Source organism: Pestalotiopsis fici (assembly GCF_000516985.1).
Source record: "Pestalotiopsis fici W106-1 unplaced genomic scaffold PFICI_Scf_2, whole genome shotgun sequence".
NCBI classification, from domain to species: domain Eukaryota; kingdom Fungi; phylum Ascomycota; class Sordariomycetes; order Amphisphaeriales; family Sporocadaceae; genus Pestalotiopsis; species Pestalotiopsis fici.
The window spans coordinates 5,371,410-5,394,085 of NW_006917092.1; the positions used below are offsets into that span (position 1 = coordinate 5,371,410).

Sequence of the window (22,676 nt, forward strand, 5' to 3'; positions counted from 1 at the left end):
CCTCGTTCAGCGCAACACGATGTGCTTCTCTCTTTTGCTCTTTGCACATAGGTTAAAATCCCGCAATAGGTCACGGCAACTTTGTGAACCCCTCATCCAGCATTATTCGCTTCTCTGTGAATTTTCCCGGCGCCTCTCCTCCTGGTTACTACATGTTATTGACCCATCTCATCTCGTCTGATCTGATAGTGGGGAAAAAGAAAAGTTTATCCCCAAGTTTTATACATGCCTTGAAGAGGCAAAATGGTACCTTTGACCGCATCTCGCTACCCCTATAAGCATTGAAAATAGTCCACCTTTGCTTGTATCTCGCGTGAAGTATGTGGGGGATATACTAAAGAGTCGGCAAAAGACCAACCCCCCCCCCCCAAAAAAAAAGGTGTTGCTGAAGTAGTGAGAACCGAGCAGAGTGTTTTTGTATCATGCCAATGATTATCAGACTCAAGATCAATTTTGAGTCCAGTTGATAACAAGCTCGTAGCAGAGTCCAGCATTCTATTGCAACGCTTTGGGGAACTGCCATGCCTGAGATGCTGATGGTTCTGTGCAAGAGGCGCGCGTGTTCTTTTGAACGCCGGATCATGACAACCTTGTCGTCAAAGCTTTCATGTACTTTTTTTTTTTTTTTTTTTTTGGCATATGAATTTTCTCGATTTTGAGACCTTGTGGTCCAAAACTCTTTGCTATGAGACTCTAGGACCACAGGGGTAGGTCTTCACATGGTGATAAAGAGTGACATTTTTGGGGTTGAGAAAAAGACGAGAAGAAGAAAAAGATAATTCTAGCAAAAGAATAACATTTTGGTTTCAATGAGCAAAAGAATGATCCGAGGCGGGCTCGATCCGCCGACCTTCAGTGTGTTAGACTGACGTGATAACCAACTACACCATCGGACCCCATATGTTTGGATGATCGTCACCAACCAAGAAACCATTATATCATACAGTTTCCACACGAAACGTACCCTCGTGCATCTCTTTCAATCTTTGTATGGAAAATTGAGTTTAAAAGATGTGAGAAGAAGAAGATAAAATTCACGCAGGAAAAAAAAAGTGTAGGTGTGTGAAAGGGACATGAGATCAACCAAGTGCAATTCTGATGGATTCCTTTTGGAGATTGACCAAAAAGTCCTTTTTCAAGACCTCAATCCACACCTTTTTCTTGCAACTATTCGTCTCACATGCGACAATTCATGCAAGATTGTATCATGGAATCATTTTGGGAAACCTTGGGGAGCCAGGCTACCTTGGAGGACCGGCACGCGTTCCCGTCAACGACATCTTGACATTGGACAGAATTGACCTGTTGGGTGCAAACTAATCGCCAACCTCAAGAATGGGGAGAGAGAAAAAAACGAATCCTAAAGTGTCAGCTACCCTTGGCTACGGTACCCGAAAGCAACTATCTTGGTCGGTGAGTGAAGCATAAGCAGCTTGGCATAACTATAAAATGACAGGATTTGGTTTGACGGTGCGGCTGAATTTGGTCATCTTGTCAGAAAAACAAGTGGCAAAAAAAGGGAGAGACATGCTGTGCCGTGCCGTTCAGGGAGAGGAATGCGGGGAAAAGAGTATAGATTCTTTTCTTGGATTCATGTTTTGCTTTGCCGCCATGTCTGACATTGTAGGACTTTGAATGGGCCAGCTGAGCCGCGAGGCGTTGATAGCTGAACATGTAAAAGAAGAACTAGTCGTTTGAGAGGGGCATATCTTGGATATTCTACAGCCAGAATCTTCCCTCGGTGGGCTTTTCTTGGCGAACTTGAGTGTGGCACATGCATTACCTAAGAGTAGACAATCATTCCAAGGGTTCTCTACCATTATTCGTCTGCCATCAACCCATCATGTCGAGATTGTCCTCGAAAGCAGCTTCTTCAAGTCAGCACGAGGTTTGTCCGGCATGCAAGTATATCAGAGAGGGCTCTTGGCGAAACAATGTCGGTCTATAAATATCAGCCATATCACTCCCATAACCCACATATCCTCGAGAGACTGCCGCACAGTAAACAACCATTCAAGGAAGAATCAAATAAGTAAATAACCATAACATATCACAATGGCCCTGAAGCACTTTATCCTCGTAGCCCTCGCGGCTACCGCCACCCACGCCGTGCCCAACGCGGAACTAGGAGAGACCGACAACAAGGTACTGGTCGCCCGGACCTGCGACTACGACGTCGACTGCAAAAGCGCCACGGGCTCGGGCATCGAGGCCGGCAAGTATTGCGGTTTCTGTAAGCAGGTGCGACCTAATTATGTTGCCGACCACATTTACCAGTAAGAAATGGCCACCCTTCTTCTTGTCGCTTTTGTTCCTACTCTTCTTTTGTCTGGGACAAGTTGATCCTTGCCAGAAAAGATTCACAAAACTAATGTTAAACTTGAAAATAGGATTAATGGAAAGAGCGGAGCCAAGAGCGTAAGTATTATTAAACATATACAAGCTCATCCCAGAACTTGCAAGCGAGATATGCACACGACTTACTTGAATAATAGTGCTGTGACTATGGCTACTCCACGGCATGCGCTGATCGTTGGAAAGTCGTGAAACCGTAAGTCCAAACCAAATCGAATGCATTAATCATTAATAATTTAATGAACCTTTTCTCCAAGATACTAACATGTCCAAACCAATGCCAGTAACGTCGAAGTCAATTGCAAGAACAGTGGAAAAGGTTACTAGGAGAGTCTCAAGAACGGATCAGTTCTCTAGCGCTCTTTGAGGAGAAAGTATGAGTGCTTGTCGGATGCAATTACCACATTCTTTTTTGGAATTTTTATTACCTAGTGTAGTCAATGAACCAACTGATCGATATGGATGATAGCGAATGATGGCCTTGTCATTTCTCGCCTATACTAAAATCGCTATCTTGAGGCTATTTTTAATAAATTGTTACTTATGGAATTGAACTGAAAGCCCAGACACTTGACTGGGGAAAAAAAACAAGAAAGAATCATCAACCACGAAGAAGGTGTTACTACTGCTTGTGTGCTTGCCGATTCACACCCACGTAATTTGCTTCAATTTGGCCTTGATGCCAAGCCAGCATACCTTGATCGTTTTTCCAACGTGGATGGATCCATAACTCCTGCAAGACAGTAGCGTGTATAGAGAAAGGGGAGGGGGGGGGGAAGAAATAGGAAAACGTTTTTGTTTGATGTCATGATTGTGCAAGCCTGGGCCTTGAAAAGCCACAGAAAAAAAGCCAATGAACGAGAGAGCGGCAAATATCAACTGCAAACAAAAACACAACAAACGAATGTCCTTTCAAGAATGAGAAAAAGAAAAAAGTCAGTAGCCAAGAACAAGAGACTCACTCAACGGGCCAAGAATCATGGAGTCATGTGCAATTTTCATGCATCAGCTCCAATATCATCCTGCTCCCAGCCCTCCCAGGTAGGAGCATCATGGCCATTGGGTCGTGCAACTCTTGCATGTCCAATCTCGAGGCCACTCACACTCAGTGCCTCTTTCGGCCAGCGGATGCGCCCGGCAAACCCGAGGCTCATTGCACTCTGCATCATCTCATCAGAGAAGAGAGCCGGGTAAAGTCTCTTCATGCTCTTGAGAGCTCGTCCGCTGACCTCATCGACGCTGTCGCTGTGTCTCAAGTCAAAAAAGGCGCGGTCGTGGCTTTGCCATAGCTGCTGCTGCGTCTCGAGAGAATGAGTGCCCAAAGACAGCAAGAAGAGGTCATACTGCGATATGCTGGTGCGGCAGATCCACGAACCACCTTGAGTGGCTCGACGATAGAGACCAGACAATGCTGCGACAGTCCCCAAGATCCCAGTACCGTAGTCGGAGATTGGAAAGGGCGGAACCACGGGCTCATCAAGTCCCATGAACCATCCCTGCTCCCAGGCTACTCCAGTGACACAGTCAGCAATTTGCTGCCAGCCAGCTCGAGAGGCCCATTCCGCGCCGTCGATGCCGGTGCCACCAAAGCAGTCCTCCGCGACGTAGACGATTCCGCGTCCACGAGCGGCTGCTTTGGCAGCAAGAGTTTCCGGGCTATACCCCAAAGAAGCCAGTACTCCGGGACGGTATCCGTCAATGATGACGTCTGCTGAAGCCAAAAGATCCTCAAACTTGGTACGGTCGCTCTCAGTCTTGAGGTGAAGAGAGGTAGTGTGCTTGCCAGTATTCACGTCCAATTGAAAGAAAGGCACATCGGGGAGCTGAGGCGACGTGACTTTCAGGACTGAAGCGCCATGAGCCGCTAGGGAGCGGCCAATGGCCGGTCCTGCAATGATGCGACAAAGCTCGAGGACTCGCACTCCCTTCAGGCATTGCTTCGAGTCAGTCTCAGCGTCTGGCTGCATGAAGGCTTGAGGTGGAGTGACTTCTCCCAGTGGCCTGACTGTAAACGGAGGAATGCTTGCAAGAGCTTGTCCATGAGACGTTGCTAGGAACTGGTCCTTGGTTAATACAGGCACGCCTGCCTGTCTATAGAATTGGTTGAGTTCCTCCAGCTCAGAAACTGTCAATCTCTTGACGGCTGTCTCAATCGTGCGGACACATTCATGGTAGTCTGTCATATCAGGCATGAAGGGAGGCAAACCCAGCATGGCAAGGGTGGTGCTCGCCTCAAGCGATCCGTGGATGTGGTAATACTCTCCCGGAATGCAAGTCTCGTAGAGATTGGCAGACAAACGTCTGTAAATAATTGACTGGGCTTGGTTCAGGTCGGTATCTTTGAGACATGGTCAATTTCTGCCTTCAAACGCGCTGGGAAAAAGATGACCAACCAGGAAGTCGGTACTTCATCTTGGAATGGCTCTTTCCCATGCCATCCAAGGTTGTCAAGTATGCAGACATCAAAAGTCCAGTGACCTTGCCAACGTCAACATTGATGGCTCTATCCTGATGCCCGTTTTGCAAATCAGAAATCATGGCCACGACGCAGCCTTCGAGAGCTTTAAGAGCAGCGCCTAGGTCTTGCTCCTTTAATGGGCAAGGAAAGCAGACATTGTCCGTACCTGCAACGAGCGCAGTGAAGTTGACATGATCAAGATGAAGCTTGAAAGCAGCTGGTAGCTCTGAGTGGCAGGCTGCGCCCAGAGCCTCAAGTGCTATGTGAGCCCCTGCACGGACAGAATAGTCCTTGCTGGTTGCAGGTTGGAAATTTCTTGTTTCTGGTTCGATGGCCATGGTGATGGCCAATGGTAGCGAGCCGCTGCTCGCCAAAGCGGTAATGTACGATTGGAAATTGGATTAACTCCAGCTTGAAAGCTAGAAGATTGCTATAGTATATATATAATATGAGAAACCACAATTTAGATCATGTCGCTTAGATAAATGAAGTTTCGAGAGATTCACCAGGAGCCGATACAACGCTTTTATAAGAAGACGACCGGGCACGAGTGATTGAGAGAGCTTTCACGAGTTTCCGACAAAGACTATTTGCCGCCCGTCGAACGGCTCGACGGCCGGAGGATTACCGTGTATCACAGCCGACGTACGTCTGGACTCCGAATATGGTATGCTGATCCATTGCGTGGTCGACGGACAACCACTGCTGCGGCAGGCAAGGGGACTAGGCTCGATCATGGCCGGGGGTCAGAAGGTTGGAGGTTCATCACAGCACGTATGGTCTCGGGGTCGTCCATCCGATGTGGTTTGTGCTTCTGTTGCGATATTGAGTGAATTCTGCACCTCATGTGATGGGCTGAGGAGGACCCGTTTCAGTCAAACCCATGTGCCGATGAAGTTCAACCGTACACGATGTGATTCTGGTCTTGGCAGCTAGAAGCGAATGAGACCTCTGGCTGAATCTGATGCAAGAACAAACTCTGACCCGCAGGCTTGGAGGTGACATTTCTGTAGGAAGCCGTCATTATGTCATTTTTTCTCTCTCAAGGTTCCATGCCGCGAAGTTTTGGGTCGTTGACTCTTTTGAGGGTGAAATAAAACTCATCTTGTACGTTTCTTTTTCTTCAGAGCTGAGATCCAGATAGACAGGACCTAGACAAATATTAGATACAACAGGGGGCAACAGCGCCAAAACAGACGGTGTCGACTTACACAAATGGCGATGCTATACCCAAGGATGTAGTGCTCGGCGGGCGCTCTAGATGCTGCATGCGTCTAGCAAAATGACATGAATGTGACAGTTGCACGTCGAGTCAAAAGACACGACGTGGATGACGCATGCAGTACCACGGTCGTAAAGATCAGCCATCAGCAGTGACCTGGTACAAGGAGGGTCGGATCATGGACATGGCTTGCGCTGTCGGACGGTGCGCTATCCGATGGGAAGTGATGTGCAGTAGGAATGCAAGCAAAGTCGGTGGTTGTAGAATGTAATTGTAGAAAGATGAATGAATATTGACAGGTCAGAGACTCGGAGGTGCTCATCATCTTCAAGACCGACACGAGAACCCACCAAGAAAGCTCGGGCGAATAGGAGAATTGGTAATATGCACAGCAAGAACACTTCTGCGGTTGTGGATGCAGACAACTCTCGAGAAGTCATAGAGGACAGATGCACCCCTAAAGTTTGTGATCTTAGATCTCGGGATTGCCAAAGTCAGGGTCCTTAAGATTGAGTTGCGTCGGTGCTGCGAAGGCTATGATAGGTGCACTATCCGAACCTTTCTAGGCGAGCTCCCCCGCGTTTTTGGAGGGGGAAGTTATACCTAGGCAGCCAGAATAGGGAATGTGGAGGGGCACCCGAGGACCAGTCTTTAACATACGTACGTCCATTTGATTCTCTCCCCCCTCACCTCCACCCGTGGACCTTCTGGTCCCCTCCACACTGACGAGTTGAAATCAGCAATAGAAGAGAGCCAGCCACTTGGCCAGACTCCCGGATTCCCCTTCCCCTGCCAAACATATCCCGCCCCTCCCCATACCACCCCATACAATACACTCGGCCGACCCATGTTACCGTACATTTTATGGTCTGGAGGAGAGAGACAGTGAGGTAAGGTATAGCATTAGCATACCCTACTAATGTACATAGCTGCACGGATCCCTGATTCAACCAATCCCTGGACCTAACGAGGCTGCCAGAATCTTTTTTTCTTCCAAGAAGGCGAATTGTTGTCGATGCGCCTCCATCACCGGTGAATCCAGGCTTCCCCCAATGAAGAGCGACCTTGATGCGACCGAGTTCTTGGGCAGGCCCGATACTTACCTAGGTATGTACTCTATCTGCATGGAGCTGCATTGTGCGGTACATTGCCGAGAGTCAATGGGACCTACCAACATATGTACGCTTCATACATTGTTCAATGATCTTTGCTGAAGGTAGAAGAAAATGTCAAGGTAGGCTCGACTTGGTCCCGCTGGTGGTGACGTTCTTTCCTTCTTTCAAAGTTCCTTTGGTACTACATGTGTCAAGTATGCACCTAGGAAGTACCTCAACATCTTGTACCCCATTTGCCCTTGTTTGCGAGGCTTTCACCACACAAGACTAACACGATGCACACATTTATGACTATTAATCAACCTCCATGTATGCACATCTTTACCTACATGCATAATTGATCGTTCAATGCTGGTAATGTATGTTTCCCTATGTACCATACTTACCTACCACAACATTGCAACTCAGCGCCCAACATGGATACCTCCCACATTGATCTGCAGGCTGCCAAAAATACGCGAAATAAGCCACATGCGGTCAGTCCCAGCGAGTGTTGAGTCCGTTGGACCAATACCAACCGCAGGAGCCTCTTTGATTGCTTCGACGCCCAACTGACCAATCGCCTTGGGAACATGTTTGTACTTCTTGAGTCCAGACTGGTAATTTTTCCAATAACAACCAGACTCAAACTGAGTACCCACCCCCAAGGGGAAAAATAAAATAAAACGAGTGCACCTTTTTTACGGTTTCGAAAAGAGGCGGGATCTGATGATACCGAACATACGCCCTTGCATTCAAGACCTTGCTTACATTACATTTATTATTACTTTACACCTCAACCGAGAGACGGCACAAGATAGTTGTAATGAATCAAAAGTAGGCGCTTGAGCAAGGTAGAGTCTGTTTGAATCGAGTTGCCTCGCCTCGCCTCGCCTCGCCTCAAGCCTCCAGACTGGATGGGCGTGCTTGCCAGTTTTTGTCTCTCTACTCTACCTGCTTCCCACCCTCCTTGCCCACCAAGTTCCTTCCTACTTCCCTAACTAGTACCTGCTCTACCAACCAACCGACCGACTGACCGACCATCTTGCTCAACCCTGCCTTTACCTCAAGCAGCTCTGATATGCTCGAGTCACCCTGTTTACATATTTTTCTCAACGTTTCAAGCCTGCCCAGTCTTCTTGTACATATCTCTAAAGCTTGCCGCATCCTGTCCAATGTGGTCAGTGTCTAAATCTCTCTTCTTTCCTCCTTTCAAACATTTATGCTAGTCTGCGGGCGAGCACTGGGCCCCATCATCGTCTAGCTCCATTGCTGCTCCGCTGTAGCCTCATTCAAAGTTCACATAGGCAAAGTCTGTCTATCTGTCAAGTGTCAAACCTCGGTCTCGACTGGGAGAAACTCGCCAACCTAGCAAACAGCTCTTCGAGGTCTTGTTACGTCCTGGCTCGATTACCAGAAACTCTCACCTGCAACCTTCAGCTTCTGTCCCCACTACCATCTGCAAGACGATATTCATCTACCATCAGGGTAACTGGACTTCGGATGATCATTTCAGTCAACCGGACGGGTCGACAAAGCTTATCCACACTTGCCTTCTTCCCAAAGCGGTTTAATATGCTCATCTCGTTTGCACCCAAGGCCGAACTGTGAGCATCATCCCCAGTTAGTCAGTCCTCGTCCCACTTTGCATAACCAAAACGGATTCTTTGTCCACCCGTGGCTCGGATTTGAATGGCGGATGTTACCTGAGCCTCAGCCGGCGTAGAGCATCATGACCCGACCAAGAGTGGATCCTGACAAGAGACAACGGACGGCCTGTGCCTGCGATAGTTGCAAGCGGAGAAAGCAAAAGGTGATTCAACCCATCTTTCCTTCACTTCCAGGATCCATATTTTCCTACAAGGCCACCATGTACGGCCTTGCCCCATGCACCTGATTTACTGGAATGTCAATTTCTCCAAGCCTGGAGCCCAGAACGTACCGTAACTCTGCTCTCACAATACAGAGTATGGGCATGGTCTCTCTCGGACCTTGCAGTGGGCCGCCGAGAAGACGGGAGGATATAAAAAGTATTCCTTGACCCAGGTTGTGGTCGGATAAAGATATTGACAATGGGTCGTTCCGCTTCGGAAGGCTCACGCTGTCTTACACCAGAAGAACTGTGTAGCCATACCCTCTAGGATGTCTTCATGCGTCCAGTGATGCGCGTTTTGCTCAGATATCATACCTCTCCCGACGCGAAATCGCATCGTCATTGAATTCGGCTACATCTTCCATCTGATGCTGACAAAATGTGTTCAGTGTAACGGTCAACACCCATGCCAAACTTGCCTAAAACGGCGCCTTCAGTGCATATACACACCACCTATCAATCCCGAGGCAAGTCAGAATCTAGTCACGTCGCCAGTCAAGAAACATCCTATGGATACATCGTCCGAGATTGTCAAGTCAGTCGGCTCTAAAAAAGCCCGCCCTCGAAAATCATCAATGCAGCTTCCAGCATCGACTGCATGGGACCCATCAGAGCTTCCTGCAGTGAGCCTTGGTGACTCAGGCCATGCTCATCCTCACGAAGTTAGAATGCATTCAGCCCCAACACAAATTACGAGCCATGGCGACCTGGAACCAAATTCTCGCTCGAGGGCAAGCTCGGCCTATGGACTCTACGAAGAGGTAGAGGCTTGGTCCCTCCCAAGGATGCTCCAAGACTCTAATAATCCCCGCAGGCTACGTGAGTATAAGATTTTCATTCTGGAGCTCAAGGAAAGTACATGATACCCCGTGGCACCGCTTGGCGCGTCTGTCTCTCCCTTCCAGCAAAAAACCTTTTACGGCAAAAGACAGAGACGGCTAATCGTTTTGGGGGGAATTTAGTCTATGTTGGCGAGTCGGCCACATTATCATGTCTACAGCTGATCCGTATGCTCGTCGAGTATAAGGCGGCTCCTTCGGAATTCACACAGGACCCACAGCGGCACATGATTGTAGAGGCCCCCAGCAATCCATTACCAAGTAACACGCCAATGTGTTTACTGCCAGATATAAAGACAGCTAGTATCCTCGTGAATTCATATTTCATCAATGTAAGACTGTCTCTTTGCCATTCACACTGATGAATAAACTGACCAAGCAAGACCATTGGCTTCGTCGAGGTCTTTGATCGGCGGATATTTCGTGATCAATTCGACCAATGTTTCCAAGATCCGCTCACCATCGACCCATCTGTGCGATGCTTGCTCAACCTAGTCTTTGCGATTGGTCTTGTACTGGCAAAACCCGAACCAGAAAGCGAGGAAGAAGAGGTTATCAAGAAACTTCGTGAGCATAAAGGCATCAACCATGCCGAGGTGTTTTTCAGAAACGCCAAGGCCCTTGCCGATCCGGAATCAGGCTTTGAGAACGCGAACATTTGGTCGGTCCAGGCGCTTTGCCTCATGGCTATTTACATGCTGTCAGTTTCTAAGAGAAATGCTGCATATGCCTATTATGGTGCGCAATTCCTCCACTGTGACTAATTTAGACTGACTGTAATCGTTGCAGGTATGGCGGTGCGGTCGGCTTTCGCCCTCGGGCTACATCGTGAAGAAAATGATTGCAGCTTTGATCGGATCTTTGACCAGACTCTAGGAAAAGTGAGGAGGAACCTGTGGCGCACACTTTACGTTCTAGATCGATTCTTGTCGGCTTCGTTGGGCAGACCAATGGCAATTTCTGACGAAGACTGTTCCGAGGATCCCCTCGAGGCCGGCGAAAAACCCCTTGAGAGTGAAGATGAAAAGGTCAATTCAGCAGCCCTGTATGCCGCTGTGAGAACTAGCCGCGTCATCGGGAAAACACTCAAAGAGGTATACTCGAAGCGAAAGATATCATGCGCCATCACCCAGGAAATTGCAAAGAAGCTAGTAGATTGGAACGGAGCACTGCATACTGAACTTCACTGGCAACAGGCGAAAAACAACAACGTACCACGAAGCAGAAGGATCACTATTTTGCATGTGAACCTTTTGCAATGCCATTCAATCATTCTCTTGGCTCGGCCGTTTTTCTTGTATATTCTCAAGGTTGGGATGATGCAGGGGAGCCAAGCACGATTAAGCCAGAGGATGGATGGGTATGCCCAGACATGCGTCGAAGCCGCGCAACACAGCCTAGCTATTGCACAGGCTGCAATGGACGGAGACTACCTCCCACATTGCAACCCATTCGTCATGTATGTCAATTTACGACTTCATATTTGTTGAGTAGACGAATATCTCAAAGACAAGCTAACACATTTGCCATAGTTACTTTGTCTTTGCGGCAGGTCTGATAATCCTGAGCAACGAGTTTGCATCGTTGTATATCAACCCAGACGCCGACATGGCTGTTGCCAGCTGTCTCTCGATCCTTGGATACTGCGCAGAACATGACCCTCAGGCCAAGCGGGTCCACCACATCATCAAGACTTTCCAGGAGGTCATCGTGAACCGGGCCTCGGCAGAACCTGTGCTTTCATTTCCAGGTCGGATAATACCAACCATTACGCCTGCTTCAAGTAACCCGCATCATGATCCCATGGCCCATTTCTTCAAAAACTCAAAATGCGGCTCAAAAGCACAGCAGTTACCAATCATGCCGCCAACCCTGAGGCCCGAGCACTCAAGCATGTCAGCTAGCTATCAGAGACGGCCTTCATCATCGATCATCTCTGTCCACCAACAGCCGAGCCCAGATGGCACTGATGGCTCCCCAGCAGCAGTCGTCTCAGCGTCGGGTAGCGATGGTAACACAAATCCGGATGTCAGCTTCTTCCTTGATGACTTGTTCACGTCACCCTACATGAACTCGAATGCAAGAATGCAAATGGATCATCAGCAGCATATCCAGCCAGAAACTTTCAACAATCATTACACCTTGGGACCGACACCGTCTTTACCGTTCGGCCCTGCCAGCATTCCGCCTGCCACCATGCCGCCTGTCAGTATGGGACCCCATGGCAACTTATTCTATTCAGTTGGTGATAATTTCTAAATGATCATGTTCATCGGACTCTAATTTCTTTACTGTCTTTCTATTCTCATTTGTTCCTTTCTCTCTCATAGGTGTAAGCATATATGCTTTTGGCGTTTTTTGTACATTCTGTTGACAAGCAAACGAATGATTTGATGGCGTATGGTGTTATTGCATTCTACAAACTAATGCCGCAATAATGGCGTATCAGGGTTTCTTGATCGGTAGGATTAGGGCTTGGTAAAGAGAAAAGGATTGCGTTTGATACCACTGGGATGGGGGCTCTTCTTCTGTTTTCATGCGTTGTACTATGTCCGGTTCCGGGGTCCGAAGCCCTTGCTGGGGATATAGGATATGAATCATAAGGCGAGCTGGTCTCTCATCTTGTTCTGGGCATTGATTGTCCGGCATTGTTGTAGGAATTTGTCTTGCCATGGGTCGGCAGACAGATGTAGTGAGCTTATCATTGAATTGCAAGAGTTGTTTTGTACGAATTGATGCTGGCATGCCTCAAACAAAGTTGGCTCGTATGTATCCGTGCAGAATCAGATTGCTTGATCTGAAATAAATCATGGTCTATTTGCCTGGGTCCCGCTGGTATAGTCCCTCTTTATGGTACATTTGACATCTTTTTTTCCCTCTTTTCTTTCTTGATTTAGATACTTTAGTATTGATTTTACAAGACGAGCCTGCCAGGGTCATTCTCCAACACTAGTTTCATTCTTGCCAGGAAAGCATTTGCTCGCTTCTCTTCGCTTTTTGGTACCTTGAGGCTGAATGTGTTGGAACCGGTGGAGATGCCGGGCTGGCCCAACGGAGCCGCCATGGGCTTGGCGCTCTTCTTGGGCTTGGGTGCCAGGATATCGATAATGTCAATCTTGGCAGCGGCCTTGGGCTTGGGCGCGACGCCAGTAAAGGATGGCGAGGGCAGCGCCGCGATCTGGGGGATATAGTAGCCGCGGGACACCTTGGGGTCGACCTTGTGGAGACCGAGGACCTGGTGGAACAGCTCGTCGGACGAGGGCTTGTAGTTGGCGGGCAAGGGCAGCTCGTCGTTGGCGAGCTCGGCAGCGCGCGAGATAAATGTCGAAAGGGGCAAAAAGGTGCCGAGCGTGGCCTCGATCTTTTGCTGCGTCGCAATGACGGCCTCCATGGAGATGGGCACGGCGACGACGAGGTCTTCGGGGACGGGCTTGGCCTTAGCGGCTTCTGTCTTGGCCGGCTTGGCCGGAGAGGCGGGTTGGGCAATCTTGATGTTGCTCAGGTCCAGGTGTGCGTTGTGGTCGAAACGCTTCTTGATATCGGCGGGCCGGGACTCGGAGGCCATGCCCAGGTAGGCGAGCACGTCGCCCTTGAGGAGACGGCCCTGGGGTCCGGTCGGGGTGATCTCGCTGATGGCTGCCTCGTCGAGCTTGTGCTCCTTGACCAGGTGCTCGACGGACGGGTACAGAGGGTACTTTTGGGGCGGTGCCTTTCCGCCGGACTTCTTTCTCTGGCTCGGGTCTGCGGCCTTCTTCTGGGGAGCGGCCTCGCTGGGCTGTCCAGACTGCGCCGGGGCAGCATCCTCCTTCTTGGGGGCAGCGGGTGCCTTGGAAGACGACTCGTCGGCGGGGAGCTCGAGGGCGCTAATGTCGTCGCCGGGCTCAGCAATGACGCCGATGCGGGTGCCGACCTGGACGCTCTTGCTGCCGTCGCCCTGGAAGATCTTCATCATGATGCCGTCGTCCTGGGCCTCGACGTCCATCGAGGCCTTGTCCGTCTCGATCTCGAGGAGCACGTCGCCGGCGGCGAACTCGTCGCCCTCCTTGACCTTCCACGTAGCAATGTTGCCCTCGGTCATGGTTGGCGACAGGGCGGGCATGGTGAAGTTTTGGGCTGCTCGCGACGCGGCCGTTGTCCGTAGACCTATAAAGACGCATTGTCAGTAATTGGTCATATATCCCGATGATACCCATGTTGAAATCTCTCCCTTGGCTTTCCTCTCGTCGTTTTTCTTGGTAGCATGATAATGTGTGTAGTGACCGGACATACCTCTGATTGAAGCATCTTGGGCAACTCTGCGGCTTGTCAGCCTGGCCGACAGGCGACATGCGGTCGCAAAGGAAGCCATTTGTCGGGCCAGAAGTGTGGAAGTGGGAGAGTTGGGTGAGGTTGAACGTTGTAGCTCGATTTGAGCTTTTTTTCCGGGGCTGTTGAGATGGTAGTAAGTGATTGGGATGTCCGTTGGAGCTAGGTCCAAGATACGATAGCAGGTTCGTTCTGGAAGCAAAAGATACGTGCGACGAGAATTTACGTATATCTGACTGGCAAATTAGATAGTAATAGTGAATGAATTGATTTTCTTCTTGTCCTTGTCAGAAGTGCGCTGTTATCATTGGGATTACTTGTCCCATTCTTTTGCTCATACAACTTTCTTACTCAACCTCTCTCAATTATTATGGCCGCGCTCGCCCAAAATCTTTGGTTGGGGGCACCAGCACCTTTGCGCACCGGCCTTTCCCGGGCTTCAAATCGGACCTTCAACAAGGTCGTTGGGCCCCTGTAAGAGCGGCTTATTATTAGTTGATTAGTGCTTCTCACCTTGTATTTCACCGAAACAGCTTGAGCATCAACCAATCAGATACCTGGATCGTTCCCCAAAACCCGCTAGCAACCTAAAAAGCTCCAGCTCTCGGGTCTCCAGCAACAAAAACATCGGGGACTTCCATCATTGGTGAGAAAGTTCGCTCGCGATGGAATAATTTTGGGGCCTTGCACACTTGGACCCTTGGAGCACTTTGCGAATCGCACGTCGACCTGCCTTTTTGAAGCAGCCAATTGCCTCGTCAGAGCTTCACGCGAGTATAAAGACGTTCGATTACGCTTGAGGAATTCTCAATCTGGCGACAATGGCGACTGCTTCAACAAGCTGTCGGGGCTTTACGCACCCGGTCCTCCTACTGATCAGGAGCTCTTTATCACCGGCCGCCCGGCATGGCACCGCGGCCTCTCAGTCGCCATGTCTTCTTCGTTTGTCTGCTGCTTCAAGGCGGTCATCGAGGCTCTTCACAACGAGCGCACGCCGTCAACAAAAACCTACAACGGCCGGGGTAGCCAAGACAAAGGTGGAATCCCTCACAAGGACACCCGTCGCGTCCACATCGTACGCCCAAGCACTGGCGCAGCGACCCGGCGGAGCTATACTATACGAAGGCGCTGGACAGAAGATCTTCATCGTGTCGAGTTACATGGCCGGACTCGCCTGCCTAGGAGGCGCGACCTTTAACATCATCTTTAATGTCTACAACGCGCCGCCGGGAGTGCCCGCGTGGACGGGCTACGCTTTTGGGTCTGTGGGCCTCATGCTCGCCATACTGGGCATGAACTTTATCCTCAAACCGTCCAACATTGTGCGCAGGATTAGGGTCCTCCCCACGCCCGAAAAGACGGCCGCTGCACCAAAGGCTGGCGGCTACTCTGCGCCCGCCAAGATTCAGATCGAGGTGCTCTCGCGCAAGCTGAGCCCCATCCCCGGCATGCCCCTCAAGCGAACGGTCGTCAACCCGCAGGATATCGTCCTCAAGGCCAAGATGTACAACCCCAAGCCGTTTGGCGCGCCGGCCGACTCCGTCATGGCTCGAGAATGGGCCGAGCGCACCATGGCCAGGGCCGATTACGACAAGCAGCACCCGGCCACTGCGGGCTTCCGTAGTGTCGGCTGGGCGTTTGCTGGTTTCTTCCATAGCATCCGCCGCGGTCTGACGGGAGAGGGTTTTGCGCCCATCGAGGTTAACGGCCAGCGGCTCAGGCTGGACATTTCCGAGGGTTTCGTCCTTGATGACGGCAAGGCCATGGATAGGATATTGACGGTCAAGGAGGAGGAGAGACCCGGTATGCTCTTCCGCTCGTAGGACTTGGACCAACATGCATCATTGTCTTTTGGGCATTTTCAACCACTTTACCAATATGTGTTCCTTGGGTATCCAACTTGAGCGAATGTTATGCTTGGGGGAAAACTCAAGCCAAGAAACCTTTACCAGCTGGGGCAGCTCATTACCGGCCATAGAAAGGACATCTTAAATCCGACCCCGAAATCTGATGAAAGTCACGCCGGGCCAAATGATCGGAGTATGCCATGTCCGATAGAACTGCATGCCAAGGCTGTCACGAATTGTGTATATCCTCAGCCTGCTTGTGCTGGGCCGGATTATTCTCGCCTATCTAGTGCAGCATTTTAGCGAGCCAGGTCGAGCGAGGATCGAGTCGGAGAGAACCGGGCATGCTTACGGAATTCAGCCCTTGTGACCATTTGACCACGCCTCACATTAAGTGTCGACTATAGACTAGAGAGCATAGCAAGCAAATTGCCCTATATATATGTATACACACATTGTATGATTGAACTCCAAAGAAAGAAAGAAGGACACAAGTCAAAGTGACACGAGTCAATCCACGCAAATCTCTTTACCATGATGAAAGTTCTCGTTCTCGGAATGCCCCGCACGGGGACACAATGTGAGTTGATGGGAACATGCTCCAAAGTCAAGGTCGAGGTTGAATTAACAATCTTATTGCAGCAATAGCAGAGGCGCTGATCCAGCTCGGCATATCGCCCATATACCACATGCGCGAGGTGGGACAGAATAACCACCAGGCGGCGTGGGCAGAGGCCATGGATGCCAAGTTTGAGGGCAAAGGCAAACCGTACGGCCGAGAGGAGTTTGACAAGATACTCGGTGATTTTGAGGTGAGCTTTCTTCTGTTGCTCCCTTATCCTCTACCCATAGGACAAGGACTTTGCGCTTCTTTTTTTCCGCAATTTGAGAAGTGTTCTTTTATATTTCAAGCAAAGATTGTTCTACAAGTCTCAGGGAGATTGTCTGTAAGAGAGAGCTGACGAGAAGACGTACTGTCCATGAACAGGGCCTGGCGGATTACCCCGCCGTCATCTTCCCGGCAGAGCTGATTGAAGCCTACCCGGAAGCGAAAATCATCCTCACCCTCCGCAGCGACGAGGACAAGTGGTTCGACAGCATGATGGCGACGCTGATCCACGGGCACACCCACGCGCCAAAGCCGAACCCGAGCCCCATGGCTCCCGTGTCGAGTAGATACCATCGATTCTGTGTGAGTCTTCCTCCGCCTCCTCCTTCCCTCTCCTCCTTCTTCTTTTGGAATCCCCCCGCATACAGTATGTCGATGTTGATTCCCCCACCTCTTGTCTGATTTGGGGGTGCAACGTTCATCCGAGGTGGAGAGATACTCATACTTTGGTTATAGTGGAACGATGACTTTCCCACCCATGGTCGAGAAGCATATCGCAAACAAAACGCCGTGGTGCGGGAAGCGGCCAGGGGAAGAGAATTCCTCGAGTACGAGACCGGCAGCGGCTGGGCGCCGTTGTGCGAGTTCTTGGGCCTGCCAATCCCAGATGTACCGTACCCGCGGAGCGATGATTGGGCTGTGTATAAAAAAGAGGTCCAGGCGCAGGAGGAGTTGAAGAAGAAACAGGATCATGAGGCGAAAGAATAGTATATATCTGGACAAGAATATTGTAGGGTAAATGGATGGAACTTATCCTTAGGTATTTTTCTGATTTATGTAAAATTCATTATGATCATCATCTTGCAGCTTCATTAGGAGTCAAGAAATCTGGCTGGATAGAATTGCGATATTTGTACAAATGGACTTGAATTGTTCTTGGTCATGTTCATCTCGCCGCCGTAATCAACCTTGCAAACTTGTCATCGACTTTGAAGGCTGCGAGGAAGACGGGACAAAAGAGAGGAAGGACCTTTCAAAACAGCCATAGACTGATAGAGACACCGCAAGAATACGACATGACACGACCCGAAAACTTGCTTGCTCAGGTCAGCTCCCTAGCCACCACGTCGGTAGCTGTGCCATCAAGCTTGGGAAATTCTATTTGGCAAAGAAATCGTATTGAAACAGACGTGAAAATCTGAATGAAAATTCAGGAGTGGAAAGAAAAGAAAGAAGAAGAGTAAGGGGAAAAAAGAAGGTGACATCACGGAGATTCGAACTGGTGAACCAAGCAAAAAGAGACCGAGCAGCCTAAAGACCACTCACACTAGCCCAACCTAGTTTACAGTTTAGATTATCCAGGTCATGACCCAAACCCGAGGACCTGTGATGATTTCTTGTTCTATTTAGATATTTAACCCCTCCTATTGGAAACCGGGAGAACCTAGGGTATGAGCATCGTTAGTGAGGTCTGCAAACGGACTCTTATAGATGGGACAGCCGTTTGCTTGTTAGCTACCTAGTATTCCTATTTTCTCGACATGCTAAAACTATGTGTGCATGTTTTAATTCTTCCTCTAGTCTTATTTTTCATTCCTTTCTGCTTGCCTTTGCTTTTCTTTCCCCAGTCATTTCCCATAATCATGTCTCGCGTCCTCGATTCTTTCACGTGCCTAGCACAGCCTTAGGAAATGATCTCCGTTATCATTCCTTATTCTTTTTTCCCTCCCATAATTTCATTCCGTCGATTTCGACTTCTCAATCATCAAGCTTCAAGCCTTCCAGCTCCTTCTTCAGCACAGCCACTGGTCTGAATGTACTCCTGAAATGGCCAATCACATGAATGCGCTGTGGCACACTCTTCTCCTCCTCAACCTCCTCGCCTCTTTCTTTTGCTCTCTCGGCCTCGATCTGTGCCACACTCTTGACTTCGGCAAAGTCACCCTTGACTCCCGTCTTCTCCTCGCCCCAGATCTCAAAGAACGGGTAGCCGTTCTGGGCATACGTCTCGGCATCAACAGGCGTGGGCGGCGGCGGTAGGCCGGTGACCTCGGTAAACGACTCCGAGTCAAGGATCTGCAGGTTGAGCAGATTGGCCTCGTCCACGTCCCAGACATCGGCTGGGTGACGATCTGGCTCAATGGTCTGCTGGATGAAGCCACCAGCGGCGAGACCCATCTCCTTGACTACTTTGCGCGCAGCCACCGGCATGATCTTGCCACAAGCAGACGTTTGCTCCAATTCCATGGAGAAGTCTTGCTCAAATTCCATTTCCATGGAGAATTTGTCAGCGGATCCCGGTGGACCAGACTTCAGACTCATCACCTCTGCAATATCCTGGTCAGTCTCAATAGCACAAGGCAGTGAATACGGAATTGGGTACATACCTGGGACAATTTGCGGATTGAGAGCAGACGGCGCGGCACCAAACAACGCACCACCAAAGGAAGCCGGTGCGGCAGCACCAAACACGGCACCACCGGGAGGAGGGGGAGGAGGAGCTGATGTGGTACCGAAGCACGCCCTTGTATCACAAGCATATTCATCAAACTTTGGCTTATGGGATAAGGTGAGGGAGCCGTTTGGCTTGAAATAGAGACTGCCGAGTTTCGTGGCACCGGCATCGGACTCGCTGCCATTCAAACTCGAGGACATGTCAGAGTCCCACGGGTTGGTGTCAATGATCTGATCTTCCAAAGCCACGTTGAATTCCTCCTTCAGCAGCTTCTTGAGGTCGAGAACGGAACTGTCCTCGCTCAGACCCTTGTCGGCCAACAGCAAAGATCGCTTAATGACGCCGCGCTCGCTGTTCTCGTATCGCACCTCCAGCTCCCGCGGCAGACCACACTTTATGGGGACGACTTCAATCTGCACGCCGCCCACCTTTTCCTCGCCCGTAACCTGGGCCTCGACGCTGAACCCGCTGCCTTTGGGCTTGGCGATGAACTGGCGGATCCTGCCGTCCTCGCTCGCGATGCCGTCGAGCCACGGCTGGCCGGGAACCACCATGTAGTCCTGGACGGGCTTTCCGTCTTTCAGCATGCGCAGCCGCTTCTGGCGCGTCTTTTCTGTATCATTTTCGCCGTCGCTCCGCGGCAGGCCCGACACGGCATTGACGCCGCCCACATAGACCTTGAGGGCAAAGGGCCGCGAGGCGCGGAAGTTGATCCACATGGCCTCGCGCTGGTACATGGGGAAGAACAGACCGCCCTTGGCCGCCATGTCTGCTGGCATGCGGTCTGCATAGTCCTGCACCCGGTACAGGGGGAACTGGCCCATGCTTGGGGGCAGCATGTTGGTGTCGCGGTTGTCGGGCACGCGAATGGTGCGGTTGAGAGTGAGTTCGAGAGCGCCCGCGCTCGGTCCTTGGTTGATGCGAATGGTCCCGACGCTGCTACTGAAGACGTCGTTGCTTGATCCCGATCCTGTCGTCGGTAGATCCACGGTCAGGCGGCGAAAGGCGGCGGCTGAAGAAGCGTCCTGGGTGCCATGGCTTTCATTGGTCAGGATATCTACCCGTTGGGTTGAAGAGTCGTTATTGATGAGGACCATCTTGAAGATTTAACGGCCCAATCAGCCAAAGTCTAGTAGTTATCAGATGTGGTTTGGTGCTGCTTTGCTATGTTGGAATACGACGGTGGTGGATGTGTTTATGCTGTGTTTGTGTCACAGATGCAGTATGCCGTCCCTGCCTCTTGCCTGTATTGCGGGATAAAATTGTTGTCGGAAAAGCAAAACGATGAATTTGAACACCAGAAGTTGTCACTTTATACAAGAATAATCAGAGTGTGAATTATCAAGCCTTTGCATTTGAAAAAGAATCACCTCCTCAAGGCAGCAACAAAAGAATGCTAACAAGAGGCAACCAAAAGAGGCCGCCATGCATCAAACTACGTCAAAGCTTCAATTGGGCGGAAAGGGCGGTCGCTGCCTAGGGCTGAAAGGAATAGTGCTCTCAGCTCTACTTTCATTGGCATTGGCGAGCTAGACATGAACCGTCGCACTCTAGTACATGAACCACCTATGAACCTAGCCAACTTAGCTCACATTGGCAATGGGGTTACTAAACTCTTTCTTCTTCCCCGATCCCAGCTTTTGGGGGGTTCGACGCCAAAGTAGATAAACTTCAAAGGAAACCCCCCTGCTGTTGATCGGCCTTTTGCTAGATCTATTACATCTTTTGTGTGGAAACCTGGATGATCAGTTGTTGATTTTTTAGAACCCTGCCAGACAGCTTGGACTATCTGGCAGATGAAATTGTTTGGTCAAGTCAATCTACGTCATCACCTTTTTGTGAGTGTTTTGAAAAGCAGCACCTGAACAAAATGTTAGATCAAGGTACAGTGTCTCGCGCGTTATAAGCACCAAGACACAGTTATTAGTCTATCTAAGATACAAAAGCGTGCATGGATATATCATTAGTCATCGCCGTATATGGAGCCGTTCATTAAATCTGTCAAGTTTATACTTGGCAGTATCGCCCCCCGTTCATCCTCCTCCTCCGCCGGAAACATATAACTCATGTAAATATATCTGTTAATCATGGTGATGCTTTCCTGTTGGAGTCTTAAGCTGGTCTGATATGGGTGTCAATTGTGTGATGTATTGATTTATATTCTGCGCCTCCAGTTTTAACGAGGTGCACGCTTATTTGGGTGGCCCCGGCTAATACCCGGGAGGTCCCGTACATCTATCTGAACACCAGGGTGTTGATCAGTGTGCTCAAGCAAACCCCAGTGTATGGGATCCATAATCCACCATCTAACAGTTATAAATATACAGCTCAGGAATATCAAGATGGGTGAGAACACCATGCATCTCTACGGCTAAGCTGATGGTAAACTCTCTAAAAGTTCGTGGAAACTATTTCTGTACCATCGCGCATAATCCAAAGATATAAACGCATAGAAGGCACCAACGGAGATTCTCATCGACGTTCTTGAAGACGTCAAACTCCAAAAAGTCTGCTTTGTGGTTGATGCTTTAGACTACGAGTGCATAAAAGGTCTCTCGTAACTGCTCGATCTTATCATCCAGGCCTCACGGTTCCCTTATACAAAATGGCTCATCTCAAGCCGCAATTTTGGCGAAAACATACCGTCGAGGCAAAAGCTAAGATCTCGCGAGATAAGCTCTGGTGTTCCTCGAATCGGAAATACATTCCATCATACGTTAGTATAGCGAATTATAACCTGGAGGAAATGATCTCAGTACATCCAGCGTGTCCCACAGCCGTACCTTGATATCTGCTAAGCTCGTGAAAGCCAACAGAAAAATGTGTTTTCGGCGTTTGATACCTGATATCGGCGCGCCTGGTCAGTAGTATTTTTCCTGGTAGCCCTTGAGTTGCGAGAGTTCAGAAACCTTGCATTCGACGTAGCTCTCCACAGCTGCAGAGACAGCATCGACCTATCACTTTAGATGAGTTGAAGTCTCTGGTCCAGTCGATTAAAACCTTTGAGCAAAATCATATCAAAGGTATGGGCTCATTATGTGGCTTTCCCTTGACTCTCTAGGCGAACTTTTATTTTTATTTTTTATTCACTTCGTTTATTAGTTTGCAAAAGATTGTCCATCTGCAAAAAGCCGCGGACAGGATCCTAGGCTCTGTTTCGCTGCAATCTTTTTCTCTCTGCCCCACTTCCTCGATCGAACGCACGGTTTTTCCTATCGTCGGTTGCTTACGTTCTCAGGAACACCCAGTGTTGTGCTACACTTGCTTATGGCTGCTGCTCATCATCTGAGCCAAGGGAGCTATAAGTGTGTATCTTGAGACTGACCACTAATTGTGCGAGGGGAAGAAGTTCGCCCTCAAGGCTATGCCGAATTTGGATGTCAGTTTGACTGACATCCG

The 22,676-nt window shown here is 49.7% G+C and overlaps 7 protein-coding genes across 7 annotated transcripts; 4 read left to right on the plus strand and 3 right to left on the minus strand.

Moving 5' to 3' along the window:
• Nucleotides 1-2,055: 2,055 nt before the first annotated feature.
• On the plus strand, nucleotides 2,056-2,682 carry PFICI_03807 (uncharacterized protein; the record flags this gene model as incomplete). The annotated part of the gene is made up of 4 exons (XM_007832388.1): nucleotides 2,056-2,276; nucleotides 2,391-2,418; nucleotides 2,496-2,551; nucleotides 2,640-2,682. The coding sequence occupies 4 exons, from the start codon at nucleotides 2,056-2,058 to the stop codon at nucleotides 2,680-2,682; spliced, it is 348 nt and encodes a 115-aa protein (XP_007830579.1).
• A 671-nt stretch (nucleotides 2,683-3,353) lies between these two features.
• PFICI_03808 (uncharacterized protein) lies at nucleotides 3,354-5,151 on the minus strand (the record flags this gene model as incomplete). The annotated part of the gene is made up of 2 exons (XM_007832389.1): nucleotides 3,354-4,693; nucleotides 4,749-5,151. 2 exons carry the CDS (start codon nucleotides 5,149-5,151, stop codon nucleotides 3,354-3,356), a joined length of 1,743 nt encoding a protein of 580 aa, XP_007830580.1.
• Nucleotides 5,152-10,011: 4,860 nt separating this feature from the next.
• Nucleotides 10,012-12,100, plus strand: PFICI_03809 (uncharacterized protein; the record flags this gene model as incomplete). The annotated part of the gene is made up of 4 exons (XM_007832390.1): nucleotides 10,012-10,173; nucleotides 10,225-10,579; nucleotides 10,631-11,300; nucleotides 11,374-12,100. 4 exons carry the CDS (start codon nucleotides 10,012-10,014, stop codon nucleotides 12,098-12,100), a joined length of 1,914 nt encoding a protein of 637 aa, XP_007830581.1.
• A 655-nt stretch (nucleotides 12,101-12,755) lies between these two features.
• On the minus strand, nucleotides 12,756-14,189 carry PFICI_03810 (uncharacterized protein; the record flags this gene model as incomplete). Its single annotated transcript, XM_007832391.1, has 2 exons — nucleotides 12,756-13,984; nucleotides 14,111-14,189. The coding sequence occupies 2 exons, from the start codon at nucleotides 14,187-14,189 to the stop codon at nucleotides 12,756-12,758; spliced, it is 1,308 nt and encodes a 435-aa protein (XP_007830582.1).
• A 778-nt stretch (nucleotides 14,190-14,967) lies between these two features.
• Nucleotides 14,968-15,969, plus strand: PFICI_03811 (uncharacterized protein; the record flags this gene model as incomplete). The annotated part of the gene is made up of 1 exon (XM_007832392.1): nucleotides 14,968-15,969. One exon carries the CDS (start codon nucleotides 14,968-14,970, stop codon nucleotides 15,967-15,969), a length of 1,002 nt encoding a protein of 333 aa, XP_007830583.1.
• A 561-nt stretch (nucleotides 15,970-16,530) lies between these two features.
• Nucleotides 16,531-17,590, plus strand: PFICI_03812 (uncharacterized protein; the record flags this gene model as incomplete). The annotated part of the gene is made up of 4 exons (XM_007832393.1): nucleotides 16,531-16,573; nucleotides 16,636-16,805; nucleotides 16,982-17,185; nucleotides 17,339-17,590. 4 exons carry the CDS (start codon nucleotides 16,531-16,533, stop codon nucleotides 17,588-17,590), a joined length of 669 nt encoding a protein of 222 aa, XP_007830584.1.
• A 990-nt stretch (nucleotides 17,591-18,580) lies between these two features.
• On the minus strand, nucleotides 18,581-20,374 carry PFICI_03813 (uncharacterized protein; the record flags this gene model as incomplete). The annotated part of the gene is made up of 2 exons (XM_007832394.1): nucleotides 18,581-19,149; nucleotides 19,210-20,374. 2 exons carry the CDS (start codon nucleotides 20,372-20,374, stop codon nucleotides 18,581-18,583), a joined length of 1,734 nt encoding a protein of 577 aa, XP_007830585.1.
• Between the last annotated feature and the right edge of the window lie 2,302 nt (nucleotides 20,375-22,676).